The sequence below is a fragment of the Calliphora vicina genome, chromosome 1 (genome assembly GCF_958450345.1).
Source record: "Calliphora vicina chromosome 1, idCalVici1.1, whole genome shotgun sequence".
Taxonomy (NCBI): domain Eukaryota; kingdom Metazoa; phylum Arthropoda; class Insecta; order Diptera; family Calliphoridae; genus Calliphora; species Calliphora vicina.
In genome coordinates, this window is record NC_088780.1 from 3,610,669 (window position 1) to 3,630,361 (window position 19,693).

The following is a 19,693-nucleotide window of genomic DNA, read 5'->3' on the forward strand; positions in this document are numbered from 1 at the left end:
ATACCTTAATCTATGGATAGGGTTTTCTTACAGTAAAATAAATAAATTTAAAAATTCATAGACAATTAAGGCAGTAATTTTATATGTATATAATGAATTTTAGTTGAGAATTTTGAGGACTATTTCCTTTAAATAAACCGGATACTTTTGATCGCAAATAAAAGCAGTTTAGTATTTTGAAAATTGTAACAACACTTTATTTATTTAAAAAATGTATAACAACAGAATTAAATAGTCACTCAATGTTTTTTATACACGTTTGCAAATTCGCAGAAATACAGACACAATTTATAATGTACACGAATTTACTTGAAAAACACAACACACTTTAAGGTACTCAGTTGATGTTTATTCGAAAAGCGTCTCTGATAAACTCATTCACGACTGCAACCTCTGCCACTATTTATAACACTGCCATCTGCACTCTAGATCGTTCTTTAACTGTCAAAATTTGAATATTCTAGATCTTACTAATACATACGCCATCTGTGGTGTACTTTCTACAATGTTCTTTAACTGAATATTCGAATTCGAATACAGCGTTGCCAACTTACCATCAAATCAACTGAAAGCTTTTATTTAATAATGCCCACAGATATGTTACAGTACTGTTATTAGAATGCATTACGCTACTTTTAAATCAGCCCTTAAAATCGTTATATTTGAATTCAAGTACAATTTCGTAACAATATGTTTTTTCGAGACTTAATTTAACTCAAAATATGCAGTGTTGAATTTCCTTCTTCAGTGCATTTGTAGTTGTAGAAGTCATCATAAACCGATGTCTTCAAATAACCCCATTAAAAGAACTTCAATGGTGTTTAATCATATGATCTTGGCCGCCAATTCTGATCACCGAAACGAGATATTTAGTGCACGACTAGGAAATGCTGTATGATGCATAAGTGAATTGTTATGGCATTTGCCATCATCTTCTCATCAACATTACTATCATGTAATTTAGACAGAAAGAACTTTCTTATCATCTCATGATATCGAGCACTAGTAACTGTCACTGTTTGGCCATTCTCATTGTCGATTAAGTATGGTCCAATGTTGGCTACATTTCAAATATATTTATATCAACTAATCTCATTATCAATTGATATTTAATTTAAAAGACTTTTTACAGTCAATTTGCATTTTCATGTTTTCATTTCGACTAAAATTTTTTGTGCATAATCTAGTTCTTAATTAGATTTCAGTGATTTTAACAAATTATTATATTTATTTCATTTTAAATCGAGAAAATCTACATTAGACTGCATTAAAACATTTTTTCTTTACTTCAACACGGTTGCCATTTCTTTAATGTAACTCAAATTACTCTTAAGCAGATAAACCATAATCAGCAATTACAATGACGTGGATGCAGCTTTACATTTTAACATTTTTTCTTTTAACATAAATAAATTATTCACTACAGAATTCAACTGTTCTTTTGCTTCAAAGGGTTATTATTATAAGCAGATTCGCCATTTGGTGAAAAAAAAACTGAAGTTATTATAGCCGTCATCAACAGGATGTTGTTTTTTTTCCAAATACTCACATCTTTAATTGCACAGTTCATTAACTGCATACATGTAAATGTTTCGGAGCCAAAATGCACCCTGCAGTTTTAAAATCAGAAATTATATTCTAAATTACAGCATACAACATACCTTAAGGTCAATTTGTAGTAAAGGATTTAGCTTTATTAAAAATTTTCTTATAATGGGTATCACTAGTTGAGTTTTTGAACATTGGTTACAGCCTGCATTACCTTTCGCCATCAAAATCACTAGTGATATATGTGTATAATAAATGCATAACAATGAAAAGAAAAACAAAGATTTTGAAAACATAATACGAGATTAGTATGACCAAAGGACAGCTAAAGCCATGGACTAGAGGTTGCCATACGCAAGCGATTTTACTGGAGAATGGCGCAAAGAGTGTAAATTGTTAAATATGTCCAAAAAACTCCTCGCAAATAGAGTTAGTGACACATTCGTCAAAGTACAACTAGATGCACAAACTGCAGGGAACTTGAATACAAACACACACCATATAAGTGTTTGTATGTATTTAAAGGAAATTGTATCAACCAAAGGAGATATAATTTTAACTGGTAGTTAAATAACAATTTTACTATAATTACAATAAGCAGCTTTTCAAGTAAATGAATATTAAAAGCTTAAATATTTGTTCGTTTTGCATTTGCATAGAATTTCTACTCTTTTATCTCGCTTTGTTTTTTTTGTAATTTTGCTTTAAAGTTTTTGTGAAACAAAAAAATAAACATGTTAAATGAATGAACCACAAAATGTTGAATAAAACATTGACAAGCAAACCAAACAAACGAACCAGCAACGACTAAAACAACTTTTATTTTCTATGTTTTTTGCTGTCGTTGTTGCTGTTGCTGTTGCTGTTATATTCGGACACAACTGTAGAGGACATAATTTGTTTCAGTTGTAAAACTTTTACTCATGCATTAAGCGCACATTTGAATAGAATGAACAGGACAGCAAAAAATAAAAACAAACAAACCAAACAGAAAGACAGACGACAGACAGACAGACAAATAGGCGAATGAACGGACAGAGGGACAGACGAATGCATGGTTGTTACACAGAAACAACTTCTTTTTTTGAATACAACTGTAAGTGACTTATTTTCAGTTTCATTTCCTCTGCTCTCCTCCTGCATGCTGCTTAAGTTAAGTTTATACTTGTTTAATAGTCTATTTTATCACATCATCTGTTAAATAACAAATTCCCTCTTAATTTAAGCGTGTGTATCTATGTATGTATGAATTCACGTATGCATGCAAGAGTGTAAATATGTGTGTGTGTGCTTGTTTGTTTGTGTGCAAAAAGGAAAAAAACCTCTTAAATCCATTTTGTCGACAATCTCTTTTGAGTTGTCTATAGTGTAGCAGTAGTCTATACATTTTCATTATCCTTTTTTTTTTTCTTCTTTTGTTGTTTGGTCTTGTTTTTTGTCTTGCTGCGACTTGTTGTACAAATAAAAGGCTGTCATAAGCATACAATATTATGAGTAAAAAAAACTATAGAGCACAAATGAATAGAGAAGCAAGCTGACAGCGTGCTTGGTTTCTTGGCTGAAGTGGTAGATCTAAAAGTAATGATGTTGGTGGCAGTGGCCCAGTAATGTGTTGGCGTTGTTGCTGTTATTAAGATTGACTATTGTATGCTAGACAAGAAGAAGAGCAAAAAGAAAATGAAACGAATTCAGTTTAAAGAACAGCTAAGGGCCCTTTAAACAAATTTTGCTTTTTATTTTTTCATTAAACACCATCACTTTATTTTTGTTGCTTGGTTGGGTTTTACTAGCTAGATTTTTTTTACGCTCATGGAAAAATTACTTACTTATAATAAGATGGTTAAGAAATGGTAATGGTTTTTTTTTTTTAAATAACTTAATTAAAGAAAAAACTCTCTATGTTAGAGCCAACTGAGACCTATACTGTTATATACCAATAGATTCGTATTCACATGCTATTTCAGAATTTATGGTGATATTAAAAAAATGATCACAACTCCACAGTTAACAGTTATTTTCAACGTAAAAATAAAAGTTCTCATGAAAATCTTAAAACAAGAGTTTTAAAAAGCCGTAATAAAAAAAAGATATTTGAGGAGTTATATTTTTCTGTCAAAAAAAAAAAAAACTCAGGAGTTTTATTTTTTCCGTTATAAAATAAAAGTCATTTCAGGAGTTTTATTTTTCCCGTCAGAAAATAGAACTCTTTTCGTTTATTTTCTACTTTTTTACAGTATCTTTCCTTGAGTCTATCTGATATAATGTTTGTAGTAATTTATTTGTTTAAAAAAAACAACAAAAATTTGATTATATGAATAAAACAATATCAAATGAAAATCCCACTTGATTATATCTTAATGACAATTTATTCAATTGCAATGCAAGGTGTTTTAAAAATTGTAATGATCTGACCAGCGGCAAGCTTTAGGTGTCAATTTACATAAAATGAGTTTTATATTCTGACTGTAAAAATAAAACTCTTCAAATGACTTTTATTTTATGACGCAAAAAATAAAACTCCTTAAATGAGTTTTTTTATGACGGTTATTTCAAACTCCTTTTTTTAGAGTTTCATTTAGTGTTCTTACGCGCGAAAATTTTCCCTGGAATATTTTTTTGTTAATTTTCGGGAAATGTTTGTCGGGAAATTTCGGGAATTTCTTCATAAGTTTTCTTCTAAAAGTTAAAATATTCAGATTCGTTTCTATGGCCAAATTTGTTATTTATTTAGTTATTCTATTATATCCATAGATTTTTTCGGTTCTAGCAACAGATAGTCAGTTGGCAAAGAAGTATTGCGGTTGAAAAACCCGAATTTTTTTCAACCAACTCAAGCCACTGCAGAAAAATTCGGTTATTAATAATGAATCAAATTTAAAGTTTATGCTCTTAAAGGAATTGTTAAGATGCCTAACATTATAACTTTTAGGGATATTCAATGAATATTATTCATATTTAGAGAAAATAATAACAATAATAGTTGATCAAATTTGTTTATTTAAAGACAGATTTGTTTTATAGATTTAAGTTTTTTAATTAAACAAAGAATTTATTGATTTTATACTGACTAAAACTACGACTTTGACAATACCGATCAAATGCCACTATTAAATGAGAAACCCTCATAAAGGCTGGACCAACATTGTACAGCCAAATGTTTTTTTATAATACTGTAAAAATTATAAGTCAATTTATTCGAAAAATTTCCTCCCGGGAAAGAAAAAAGTCCGGGAAATTAGGAACCCTAGTTTCATGTGAACTTTTATTTTTACGTTCAATAATAACTGTTTTAGATGGATTTTTATTTTTAAAGTCAGATGTTATAAAATAATATTTTTGATATCACTTATAACCGATTTTCTCTTAAAATGTTAATCATTGTCTTAAACATGTTGTGATTGAAAATAAACAAACTCTGTTTAATAGAACAAAGTTATGAAGCCAACATCAAAAACATTTTATATTTTTATTTCTGGCATACTTAAAGGTATCATTATTAATTCATAAACAAAATTTTCTATAGAAACTACAGTTATACACAAGATTTCCATTGTAAAAACTATTATACACAAAATTTTCTATAATAAAACTGTTATACACAAATGTTTCGTTATAAAAAACTGTTAAACACAAATTATTCTATAGAAAAATATGTGTAAAACATAATTTCAGATACAAATTATTCTATGCAAAAAACTGTTTTAAAGCAACTGTATTTTTGCTATATTATCTATTTGAAAAAACTTTTATACACATATTTTCTATATAATAAAATCTGCTACACACAAAAACTGATTTACAAATCTTTTTTCTATATAAAAAACTGTTATACACAAATATTTCTATAGAAAAAAATGGTAATACAAATACTTTTCTATCGAAAAAAAACGTTACACACATTTTTTATACAAGAAACTGTTATATATTAATTTTTGTATAGAAATAACTGTTATACACAAAATTTTCTATAATAAAAACTGTTATACACAAATTTTTATATACAATTTTTTATTCTATAAACAAATGGTTATACACATCCCTTTTTTTTCATCCCTATAAGACCCTTTACGAATTATGTTTGTTTATATCGAATAAAAGTAATGTTAGGGACAGATTTAAATTGTAGGGTATCCAGTCTGTCGTAGGTGTCTGTGTAAACAGTAGGGAGGGAAGAATGTACCCTATATGACATTCCACCTAGCCATCGATTCATTTGTTTGAAATTGATTTTTTTTTATGTAATTTGCTTCTGTTTTTTTTTATCATACTCCATGGGTATGGGAGTATGATATATGCTTACGCTTGACGGCGCGTAACATATATGGCCATGAAAATGGTGACCCGCTAGCTCTACATGATGATTCTTAACCCGTGTTTGGCCACGTAAGCCAATACCCATGGAGTATGATAAAAAAACAGAAGCAAAAATCATATCGAATTTATTTTTGAAAATCTCACATCGATCCTTACTATTTTCCTTGGGTGTTAAACGCTTAAAAAGAGATCTTTAAATGGCTGATTGTTGTAAATGAATAGATGGATATTTAACTGACTAGCTGGCTGACACACACTGACATTTGCATGGCTTATTGGTTGGTTGACTAGCTGTTGGCTGGCACGTCTAAATGACTTTATACTGGTAAAATGAAGACTTCCTCCTAACCATTTGCTTGCTATTTGTTTAAGCATAATTAAATTTGAAAGCATAGACTGGCTTTCTCTCTCTCTTCATCCTTAAACTCCTTATAGTAATAAAAAAGACAACAAAATAACAAAAAAATAATATAAAACAAAATCATTTAAACACAAAACAATGAGAAATTAAAGTAAACTTAAGAAAAATAAAATAAATATAAACATTAAAGCATAATTTGTAGCAAAATTAAAGTACTAAATGGCTGGCTTAAGATTTGAAATTAATTATTGGTTAATCATTAAACATAAACGGTTTAATTTCCGCTATTAAATGAATCTTCCTTTAGATAAACAAATATTTTCACCCAAAGACTGGACTATAAAAAGCAACACAAACAGCATATTAAAACGAAAAAAATACTTATTTCTGCCTAATTTTGATAAGAATCTAAACATTTTGTCTCTTAGGAATTTTTATTACAGCAAATTTTGCGGCTATTCGTTGCTTAGTATTTAGTTGAGATTCAACAGCATCATTACCATTATTATTGCCTTTATACAAAATTATTAAATTGAACGACTTGTCGTAATTATTATTAATGTCATTTGTTTGGTGTGTACGCCATTGAAGTGAACAGTAATAAGCTGAGATTTTTAGTTAACGAAGATAATATTAATTTTTATAAATTGTTATTAATAGTTGTAATTATATTCATTAATATTTGTGTAATAAATTGAATGCTTTTCTGGTTAATATTTTTTAGTTTGTATTCTAATGAAAAATATTTTAATTGCAAAAACCACTGTCCAACAAATTAAGACTTTTTGATTGGAAAATAGAATAGCGAGATTATAATTCTGAAAGAGCATGTTGAGTAGATAATTTTCGCTAAATAACCTTATAGTCCAGCTGGTCTGAATTTTTTTAGAAGTGGGTAAAATTTTAATTTTTTGGTCGAATGGCTAAATGAAAAAAAAATTCCAAGTTAATGTCTGAGAGAATTCTTATTGTCAGAGTTATATTGTGGTATTTTATGAGGATCACTTTTGTGGAAGATCTTAACCCTCTAGCTCCTTTCTTTATGGGTCAATTTGAACCTTTTTTTTCGAGAAAATCAAAAAAGTCCTATAAAAAGGACATTAAAAATTGCGGTGGGGGTCACTAAAGACTCCAAAGTTATAAATAAAGCAGAGCAAAAATTTTTTACAATTTCCTACCTTTCATGGAATGCCTTAACAAACTGCTAAACAATAAAAATTATTTAATTTCCCCCCAACTCATCTCATAGAAATACAGCCATCATTACAATTATTGTTAAATTCCTTAAACATTTTCCATTCTTGGCAGCTCTCGCATTCGTATTCTTTCAGCAATTGCCTAATTATCTATAATTCTTTTTTTCTTCATTTAATTCCATTCAAATTAAGCAATCAAGCAAAACAGTTCAATTAATTTCATTTTCTATTATTGTGTCAGGCAAACATACAATAGGAAATGAGAGAAAGAAACAACACATTTTCAAGGGAAAATCTTTTACAGTTGTTGGCATAAAAAATTTTCAATTTCTTTTTATACAAAAAATATATAGAGGCGGGAAAAGGAATAGAAATCAGTAAACGACAAACATGACTGAGAATGAAAGCTCTGCAGGTGGCCAAATACAATTCAATTTAAGCGTTAATTAGTAGAAATTCACTACCAATCAGTTGACCATTGTATGAAAGTAACAAGTTAACTAAAGAGTGGAAAGGAAAGTAAAAATAGAGAGAGAGAGAGGAAGGACAAAAAGTGTTTGCCAGTTTATGCTAGTGTATGTGTGAAAACAATCAACGAATCCTTAAACTACTCACACAAACACATACTGCAGCCTTTAAAACAGGAAGTTATTGCAACGTAATTACTGCCGCAATTTCAATTCGTTGTTGGAATAACAACTAAGAGTTGTAGTAAGGAGCTGTAAATGCACGCTCAGCTATATTTAGCCAAACACCCACTACAAGTAAGAGCCAAAACAACAGAAAAAAAATTATTGTAGCGAACAGAATTGTAGCAGGAAATCTAGCTGTCCTAAGGCTTCTTGTTATTGTACACACTTTTTGCCATCTTTTTTTCTTGTACTTTTCTATGTATTTACTGACTTGACTCAACTTGTTGTAGTCGTGCAAAAACCAACTTATTTTTAATTATGGATTTTGTTGTTTGCATTCGTTTGTTTTTTTTCTCCCCAACTTTTGTTTCTTTTGTCTCTGGAAAAAACAAAGCGGAAACAAAAATTATAGCAAAATTGGTAGATGTAACGAAGCTTAGAGTGAGTGTGCCGCAACATCCCATTGTTTTGTTACCAGCAAAATCCTGCAGATTTTTCAAGTTTTATTTACAAAAAGTGATGTAAAGCAGCAGTGATTCGTTTTGTTTTTAGTTTTACGTTTTTTCTGTTAGTTTACAAGTTGTTTGCCGTTGTAAAACTTGGTTTTACATTTTGTTAAATGTAATAAGTGGTGGAAGTTTTGTTGTGTTGAAATATGATAATAAAGAAAGAGGTATTCTTACTACAGAAGCCCAAGTTTAGTTGCGTAGTCCTTTTAGCTAAAATCATAATACAATTTAAGTTTAGTAAAAACTATTAGTGACATCAAAAAGTTATTTTCACACAAAATGATTTCCAGCAACTATTTCTTTAAAACACATTCTTCCATCAACAATTTATTCTTCCAAATTTTTACGTTCCAAAAAAACATTTTGTCAAGAAAATTTAAAAAAAATCATTCCCAACTAAATATTTTCTTCGTAAACACCATTCACCAACATTATTTTGAAAACTATGTTGTTTGAAAAAATACCTGTTTTCAATCTTCTAGTTTTATACGCAACTTAATAATTCCTCAACTTCAAATCTTCAATAATTTTACATACTTCAACAATTATTTCCCTTGATAAATAGAACAACGCCAAATTCAAAACCTTCCCCCCCAACAAGAAATACATCACCAAAGTACGTGCAAAACAGTTGACTGTTTTTGTTTAATCAGTTGTTGCAACACAACAACTACTTGTAAATTGTTGTAAGATTTTTGCAAAACTTTTAGCTAAAATTTCTATGCCAAAACCGTAAAAAAATCCTAAAAACTTTTTGTCAAAAAAAACTTTGTTGTTCACTTTGTGTTGCTTACAAATTCATATCGTAGCAAAAGCAAGTAAATGCAAGGACATGTACCTGAGTGGCAAAAGTATTTGCATTTAAGAAGATTTAATGTCATAATTATAATAATTTAGAAAATACATATTTTTTTGGGAGATTTTATTCCAACTTAAGCACCATTAAAGATTTTAAATATTAATTCATATTGCAAAAGCAACAATACAAAATTTATAAATATAATAATCCATAAATAAAGCTTTGTTTTTTATGTTTTAATAATATCCTTTTAAATTCATAAAATTTTGTCATAGAGCATAAAATATGTATGACTGGTGATTATTTGTAATGCACAAAAATAAAAAAACAGTGTAATTTTAAAAAATGAATATATTAGTTTGTCATGAATTGTGAGTTCTTTACACACGTTTTTAGCTCCCAACTTCATTTTGTCTACATCATTGCAAAACTAATTGAAATCAATAACTGGAGAAAACAGAAAATCTGAAATTCTTTCCAGTAATTGATGACTTACACTAAATATTTGATGAACAATATGCTACCAATTATAACTTATATTTCAATTATGCATTTCTTTTATTTGAAACAAATCATCTCAGAAACCTAGTTCAAAATTTCTTACAAGCTATTTGCTATTACAAAATGTAGCTGCTGCCAAGTCACCATCAATCTGAATTTCTTTATTTTAATTAGAACTATTTAATACGTAATAGATGCTGGTAAAGTAGGGTATTTTAAGAAAAAAGCTATCATTTAAATGCAGATATTAACGAAGCATAAATTTCATATAAATAAATATTCTAAAAAAATGAAAAACACATAGAAATACAAAAACTATTTAAATCTTATCATCATACGAATACAATCCACAAACCATACATACAAACATAAATTCACACATATGTTTATTTGGAAACACTCACCCATGCAAAACACTTACTCACATCCATACTTAGTATATGCAAAACACATGTCAGCTCACATTATATCAAACAATAAATAAAAAATTATTATTTAAATCCATTTTTAAATAAAATTTCGAGAATTGAGAGTTTATAAATACTAAAGAAGGGAAAACGTTTCAAACAGGATGAATTAAATACAATTCAGAAAATAATATTGCGAGTTATAAAGTAAACGTTGAAGAAGTTTTTGTCCCCTTTCACACTAGGCAATTTAGTTGCGCAAGTCTCTTGCCCAACAACAAAACAGCATGCAAAATTTTCTTCTCCTTAACCCGACATTTCCTCTGGCATCTACAAACACAAGAGACTTGCGCAACTAAATTGCCTAGTGTGAAAGGGGTCTTAGTATTATACATATAAACTTTGATCATAATTATCAAGTCGATCTTCAATTTTGTGTTATGCTTCTGGTAACACAGTCTTTACCCGATGGCTAAATTAACTCCTAATTCCACTCAAACTCACACACGCAAAGACAAAACATGGCTGTAGATACCATAATCGTATATTATCATGTTATGACTTATGATTTTATTGTTGCTGGCAAATTATATTATGGTTCTCATATTTCCATAAGTAATATTATATATTCAGCACATTTTCCTATTCAAATTCATTGTTAAAAATGGGAAAAGGGAAAAAAACTTTTTATTCATGATTGGGCTGAATATATGTATATATGAGTGGAATTGGGATTTCAGTGACTTAACCATAATTCAATACCTTATTAATAATAGTAGCACAACCATAATTGTTCCTATTGTTTATTTCTAACCTTTATACAGGTAGTTTTGTTTAGTTCCTTTTAATATTTTGTAAATTTTCATTTTAAATAAATTCTCTGAAATGACTTCCCCGCCAATTTTGGTTTTTTTAAATTTTAAAAATCTGTATTTTTTTATTTTAAATATAAAATTCATATAAAAAAAATCAAATTCTTTTTCGTAATAAAATATTATAAATTAGTACTACAATTTAAGACAAAAAAAATGATTTTGAAAAAATTTTTTATAAAATATTTTTTTTAAATTATTTATTAAAAAATTGTTTGAGGAAATTGGAAAACTTTTCTTTCTATCTTTTATACAGGTAATTTTGTTAAGGTTCCTCTTTATATTTTATATGAAATTTCCATTTTAAATAAATTCTCTGAAATGACTTCCCCACCAATTTTGCTTTTAAAAATCTTAAAAAATCTATATTTTTTTAATAAAAATAAAAAATTCAAATTCTTTTTCTTAATATAAATATTATAAATTAGTACTACAATTTAAGACAAAAATATATTATTTTTTTTTCAAACATTTTTTTGGCCAAAATATTTTTTTTGGAAAAAAATAATATTTTTCATAAAATTTTTTTTTAAGGAAAATGGTAAATTTATTTTCTTAAATACACATTTACATTTCGTTGATAAATTCCAGTATTTTTGTTAAGTTTCTCTTTCACATTTTGTTTGAAATTTAAATTTTCAGTAACTCTTTGAAATGACTTCCCCGCCAATTTTATTTTTTCAAAGACCTTAAAAATAAACAAATTTTTAAACAAAAATTTTCCAAATTTCGTTCAAAAATATTTGTTTTTTAATTTTTTGTTTTATGAACATCAGAAATATTTGAAAATAATCATATTTATTTTTGATAAAATTAGATCATATTTTATCAAATCATTATAAGTAAGAATGCATAATTTAAAATAATTGTTCTAGAATCATTACAAATTTGAAAAAAAATAATATGTTGCCAAACACAACATCTTTTGTGTGTGCATATTTCATTGCGAATGTTTTTCTCTTTTGTTTCTTTGTATTTTGGGGTTTAATTTGTTAAACAAACCATAATGCTTTGGCAAAGAAAAATATCACAAGTATAGCAAATGGAATGCCACAAGTTAACAGAAATTTTGTTTAAATAAACCACAATTGTAAACATAGACACATATTTACACACAAAAACTCTCACATAAATATGTGAGTGAGTGAATAAATGAATGAAATATTGTTTGTAAACAACAAGTGCTCTCTAAGTCGTCTTACATAAACACACACACACATCCCTCAAAAATATTTTATATGGTAAAATTTTCCCTTTAGAAAAGGAACTTAAAGTCTAAACAGGAAGTAAGAGAGATAGAGAGAGAGAAAGTAAAAGCAAGTGGCCACAAAAGTTAATTAAAATAGCAAAACGCACATTTGAGGTAAAAAAAATACATACACAGGAACAAAAATCAAAGAGCCTTAACTTACAACATGTCGTAAAAAGTGTGTTCTTTTGTTCATTTAAAATATCTGCTCATTACATGTTTAACAAAAATCCCCTTTTAAGCATTTATGGTAAAAAAAATTTGTATTTGTTGTTTTGCAAACAACATTGTGGTAAAATTATGATTTTGTTCCTTGTGTAAGATTGTTATAAAGCAGGTATTTGAACTTTTTTTCTTCCCTTGGTTTTTCTAATCCACAACAACAACAATGGCATCATCATTGACATTTTAGGCCACATCAAGCAATAATGTACAAGTGTATTGTATTCTATTAAAATAGTTGCCAGTTCTGTGTATAAAAACAACAACGAACAAATTGCCAACACAATATGAAACTTTTGAAAATTCCCTGCATAGACATTGTCTGTCTATGTATGTATAAAAGATTGTTTGGCCCCTGCTATTTGCAAATATTTGTATGAACTTTTTTTTTTAATACAAAACATTTATACATTTTGCAGTACTACTCCCAAGTATTTTAGTTTTTAAAAGCCAACTACATACAGCTCAAAGTAAGTAGTTTTGAAAATTCCATATTTGAAAAGAAGAATTAAATGTACAAAAACATGAAGCTTTTAATAGTAAAAGGTTTGTACTGCATTCTGAAATGGTAATTCCAAAATAGGGATAGTGTAGTCATATGTGAGAGTCAGTAGAAATGTTTACATAAAAGGAATTTGGTAGATTATTCAATTTAAAAGTCATTTTTATAACACCACCAGAAATATCAGTATTCTGATGCCTAATGTGTGTTTAAATCACGCTTACGTCCAAACTACGATTGTTACATAAGCCATTTTCATACAAAATATTTGTAATTCTCCTAAGCAGTTTAGTATTGAAAATCATCTCACCCTTGTGTGGGAAACCACACGAAATGAAACGTTTTTATAAATTTAAAAAAATAAAAACTTAATAAGTGATTTTCATAAATATGTTCACATTTTCTGAAGCATTAATTTAGTATATAACCAGATAATTCAAAAGTAGTCTGGATTTTCCTGCCGTGTCACGTTATTTATATGTAGAGTTGAGATGAAGGTTAAGATAGAGGATATTTCAGAAACGTCATAGCAGAGAAAACAGATTCGTGCTATTAACCGAATTTGTAGCCATTCGAATGATTCTGACTTACGAAACGAATTTTACAGTTGTGGGTACAACATTTTAGAAGGGTTAACAAAATTTGCTACTACCGAAATTCTTCCTTATCAACTGACTTTCTATTGATATAACCCAAAAATTCTATGTGTGTAGCCAAATCATGCGATTGGGAACAAATTCGGTTGCTACTACGAATCTGTTTTCTATCTGTAGAATTCTAACATGTTTAAATTAACAATTTGTATAACCATACCACGGGTCTTGGAGAAAATAGATAAATGATCACATGTATTCTATAGATCACAATGGAACTAGTTCAAAATATTTTGCATCACATTTACTATATCCTCTATCACTTACAACTCTTCGCTTTGATTTTGCTGAAGTACGGGTTAAAAAGAGAGTGAGTTTCAGTCTCTTTTAGAACTAAATGAACAATTGTTCTAAATCATTGCGAATCAATTCGTCTTATGGTTTTGACCAACTTTAGTACCGATGACCAGAAACTCGAAAGCATCCCTACCATCAGTTATGAACTAAATTCTAATTGAGTTTTTGCTGTATTATATCATATGCTAGGAATGTGAGCCACCGACAAAGTAAAACTAACTTTTTTTCTATATTTATTTTTTTATGTTTTGGTTGCTGATGTTGTTGTTAAGAGTATCCATCCAGCTTATGTGCAACCCAGTGGCACTATGGCTGTTCTGAGGTTAAACCGAATATAAAAAAAAACTAAAAATAAACAAGAAAATATTAAAAACAAATGCAAAATACCCTCCGCACTTTAGTAGTGTAGAGCAGTGGTCGGCACAAACAGAAGATGCCCCATAACTAACTATATCTTGTTGTTGTTTATGTTGTGGCTTAATGATTCAAACATTTAACAAGTTTCGCAGCTGATCGTTGTGTTGTGTGTCTGAATAGAGTTCGTTGGAGTTCGGCCCTTGGTGGCTATGAGTGCCTACTACTGGTGTTTGGTATGAAAAGCGTTATTTGCTTTAAAAACAAACGTCAAATCAACAACAAAACCAAAACTACTGAAAACAATGGCAGCAATGTCTACAGCTTCCCTAAACGAGTGTAACATGAACAATGTAACAAAACAAATGTATAATTCAGGATGCAAAATTCAATTTCTTTTAGGTGCGACGATTTTTGCAGAAACTGCAACGATGCAAAAGAGAGTAGGAGACTGGGGCAACTTCTGTGTCATTGTCCGGCATTAGGAGAACTTATATTAGTGCGTTATTTCTATCAATCTGTAAATGGTGAACATTTTATAAAGGACATACGAGGCCTTAGTGCATGTTGTAAAAAAACCTTAATAGTGCATATAGGCAATAACGGCCCTCAAAGGATTAACTAGAGAAAAAAAACTTTTTCTAAATAAAAATGTTTTTGTTTGGCAAAATAACTCACACAGATCAACATATGAGAGAAAATATTATTTTCTCTAAATTCTTGTTAAAAACAACAAATTCATATTGATGATGAACTAATAAAAAAAAAACATTGTTTATTTGGTAGATATACTCGTAAATAAAAACATTCTATTTGTACTATACTATATTCAAGCAGCCATAATAATGACTAACATATCAAAACTAAATTAATATTATTTATTATATCATGTACATATGTCTGCATTTTTACATACATACTATGAACATACATATGTGTAATATAAACTAGTATCCTTTAAACTAATACAATTTTAGTTTGTTATACATTTTGTATTGTCTATTTTAATTTGCTGAAATTATTTCCAACTAAAAATTTTAATTAAATAAATCTTATGGCAGAAATAATAATAATAATAAATGACCTACAGAAATTTAAATATAAATACTAATTGAAAATAATACTTTAACAACTTCCAAGAATTTCATAATATTTTTGTTGAAAATTAAATTACTCAAACACAGCCAAACACACATGTATTGTAGACCAAAACGAACCACAAATATTAATTAATCTGTTGTCGAAATATTTTCAAGAAAATACAATAATTATTTAGTAAATAAATTTTATTTTAATACAACATAATTTTATTTATGTTTATGAATAAGTAATTAATTTGATTTTAATTTTTTTCTGTTTTCATTTGCAGTTATGGTCTCTTGGGTGCATCTGGCTGTGGCAAAACCACATTATTATCCTGCATTGTGGGCAGAAGACGTTTGAATTCTGGTGAAATCTGGGTATTGGGTGGTCGGCCAGGCTCTAGGGGTTCAGGAGTGCCTGGACCTAGAATTGGTTATATGCCACAGGTAAGTGCTTTACAATTCTAAACAATAAATGCTCTTGAAATACCAAAACCAACTTGTAGCTTGTGTAATTGTAAATAAATTTCCAATTATCATGCAAACCTTTTCGTTAGTTTACCACACAATTAAGCTGTCAATGTAAATGCCAGAGTTTGTAGCATAAAATTCATCATTATTGTTTCAATCAGTTTTATGGAGAATTTACAACTAACGACATTTAATTCAATAATGACAATCTATAAAACCACATAATCATGAAATATTTAATTATTTACCTTTTGGTAATGGAAAAATAATAATAATATAAATATAACGATAATGTAATTGTTTTGAAATTTCTATACAACTGCAGTGAACTGAAAGCACTCTACAATGAAATTGTAATTATTTTATTGTCCTACATCCATGATAAATGGGATTTGTATTTACTATAGATTCTTATTAAGAATGAAACTTATATACAAATGACAGGCCCTGAAATCCATTAAATTATTAAGAAAATTCAATATTTATATGATTAGCTTGACATGCTGACTGACATCGTGTGTAGTGTTTATAAAAAACTGACTTTTATAAAAAACCGGTTTGTCGGTTAACCGAAAATTGTCCTTTTTTAAAAACCCGGTTTTTCGGTTAAGCGACATCGAAAAAACCGGTTAAACGGGTTAACCGTCATATATGTGTACAAAACATAAAATGTCCAGTAAAGTATATACAGCTTTAAAATTTGTAGTTTATAGTAGTCAGGAATGGTTAATATTAAATAACTAAAACTAAATAAACTATAAATAAAGTGCCAAGTCCATTTTATCCTTTAACTATGTGAAAATTTTTGATATAGTCACAGATGTGGTGTAAATTTTACACCTTATAATTTTTGCAAAAAAATTTACATTAAAAAACATTTTTTCGTTAATATTTGCTTTTTAACAATAAGATACAACAATTTTAATTTAAAAAAAAAAAATTAAAAAAAGAAAGCAAAATGTTATTTGAAACTAAAATGCAGGCACTTTATTTAGCAAACATTAAAAAAAATGAAGAGAGGGTGTAAAATTTACCACCACCTCATAAGTTAAAGGTTATTTTGTAAAAATTTCAAAATTATTATCTCAGTCAAATGGAGTTCAGTATAAATATGTTACTAAATATATAACACTTGTTATAATTATTTCAACCAAAAAATGTAAATTTGATAACACTGTGCATCAAATTTCGGGTCATTAAATCTTTTCCGAATGAGACCAACGGGAAGTGATAGTAGAACATCAGTAGACCAAAACCCCCAAAGGGTTTTAAAAAGTTAGCTCGTATTTTAAAGTTATGCGCCTTTAAAGTTCAGCTTTTTTGAGTAAACATTTTTCATATATATTTAATTTTTAAAATTTAATTTGTATTTTTTTTACAAATGGGGTATTCACACGGTCTGCTATTAGTCATATTGTCATAATGTCCTAATATATTATAATAGTTGTTGTTGTGTTTTAAACAAAAAAAAGTAATATTTTATGACAAAACAATAAACATAGTTCAAATAGTCTTATTAGTTTAGAAATTTTTTGTTTGAAACACAACAACATTTTGATTAAACTATCATAATATATTAGGACATTATGATCAAATAGTAGACCGTGTGAATACCCCAATAGTTTATATAAAAATGAACTACATTATATAGTTCGAGGTCTTTTCTGCTCTGGTGGAACCAGAATTTGAAGTAGACAAATTTTGTAGTTCACTTCATCTGTTTTCTTCTCCTTCATCATCGTAATGCAAGTTCTTGCTCCACCAACAAATTTCCGCTAATACAGCACCGGGAGACTTTTTTCTCGATATCTGCAAAATTTGTGTTAAAATGTATTGGGAAAATATTAATTAATTACCTCATTTCAAATGGCATTGCAATTTGGTGGTACTGTTCACCTTGTTCATCTGATTCGGTCGCTAGTTGCTGACAGAAATAGTCTAGATGATGATGTAGGTAATGAATTTTGAGCGACATATTAATGCCTATTTTAGAAAAAGCATTCATCATTGCATTAACAGATCTCTGATAGCTGTCAGACCTATTTTTACCCAACAACCCGCCAAAAACCTCTTTTTGATTTCGAAAAATTAAAACATCTTAATACTTTATTCAGCAATAGTAACATTCTACTACTTTTGATTACTCAATACTACTCAAAACTTTTCGTTTGGGTACTCAATACTATTCGATACTTTTAACGGATTTTTTTTAAATTTAAAAGCGATATATATTTCTCCTTTTTATAAACATTTTAGGTTTACTAGATTATCAATAAATATTTTGAACTTTTTAACTATTATTCCAGTTTTTTTAATAATATTTTATTCTGATTTGAAAATTGTTTACGCTAAGAGTTGCATTTCTAATATTGATTTGAGTTGTATTTATAGTAGAGATGCATTTTTTGCAACATAACCGTTAAATTTAAATAAATTAAATTGTAAAAATACAAGTCTAAAAGTATTGAGTATTGAGTACTCAAACAATATGGCAAATACTCGATACACGATACCCACTACTCAATACTTTTACAGCAATATTCAGCAATTCTCCAAAAATTGGTAATTGCGTATCTAAGTACCAAAAACTATAAAAATAAAAAAATAAATCTGCAAAAAGTGTTAAAATTAATGAATTTTAAGTATATTAGTACTAGAACATTCAACTAAAATTACTTTATATACATAAATATTGATTTACTTCAATAGATTATTCATAAAATATATATGAAAAATTTTTACTCAAAAAAGCTGAAATTTAAAGGCGAATAACTTTAAAACACGAGCAAACTTTTAAAAACCCTTTGGGGTTTTGGTATACTTATTATCTACTTTCATTTCCTGTTGGTCTAATTCGGGAAAGATTTTCTTGTTGCACAGTGTAATTTTAAAATTTATTATCACCTCGACTTTCTGATATGAAAAAGAAAATGTTACAAGTCCCTAAAAGGGACCTATAAGATGCAAACGTACTTCTTCTTAGCTGTGATTATTTGTCATTATAAATCATACTAAAAAAATAATAAATCATAATTAATAATTAATAAAACTCCATTATCGGATTTCAAAAATATTTCAAAACATGGATTTTAGAACGTTTTTTGTCTCTCCTGTAATATTTCTGAAAAGCTAACGAAATGATTAATAAATTTAAATTTTAAGAACAAAACACACTAATGAAGTCAAATTATTGAAAGAAGGTGTCTACATCGAATTCAATTTAACGTTTGTTTTTAATGAGATTTAGCCTAAGCTTATAGAATTATTCGGAATTTAATTTTAATTTTTAATAGTTTCGTTATGTGCAATTTATTCTGAATATTGATATTAATCTGAAGAGGTTTGTATTGTAAATCAGCAGTTTAGGTTTCAAATCAGACCAATAATGTGTATACAATGAATATTAAAAATGCACAAAAACATGAGATTTATTAATTTTAGTCCCAAATTTTAAAAACCGGTTAAACGAGTGTTAAAAACCGGATAAATCGGTTAACCGAAAATCAAGATTTTAAATTAACCGGTTCGCAAAAAAACGAGATTTCGAAGAAAAACCGGTTTTTCGGTTAACCGGTTTATAAACACTAATCGTGTATTGCGGAATTAGCTCATGCGACTATGAATTCAAAACAAGCAAGAGTTCTATTTTAAAAAGGGTATTTAATATTCGGCATAGCCGTGCATAGAATACTAATTTGTTAAGAGTACAGCTATTATGTGAGGA

The 19,693-nt window shown here is 28.3% G+C and overlaps 1 protein-coding gene across 3 annotated transcripts in view; it reads left to right on the forward strand.

Annotated features, from left to right (window-relative positions):
- Window positions 1–19,693, forward strand: part of osy (oskyddad) — a 156,118-nt gene that overhangs the window by 94,846 nt on the left and 41,579 nt on the right. For all 3 annotated transcript variants that reach the window (XM_065498748.1, XM_065498749.1, XM_065498750.1), the window contains exon 3: window positions 15,786–15,945. In XM_065498748.1, coding sequence (XP_065354820.1) covers window positions 15,786–15,945 — 160 coding nt within the window. The remainder of the gene's footprint in view (window positions 1–15,785; window positions 15,946–19,693) is intronic.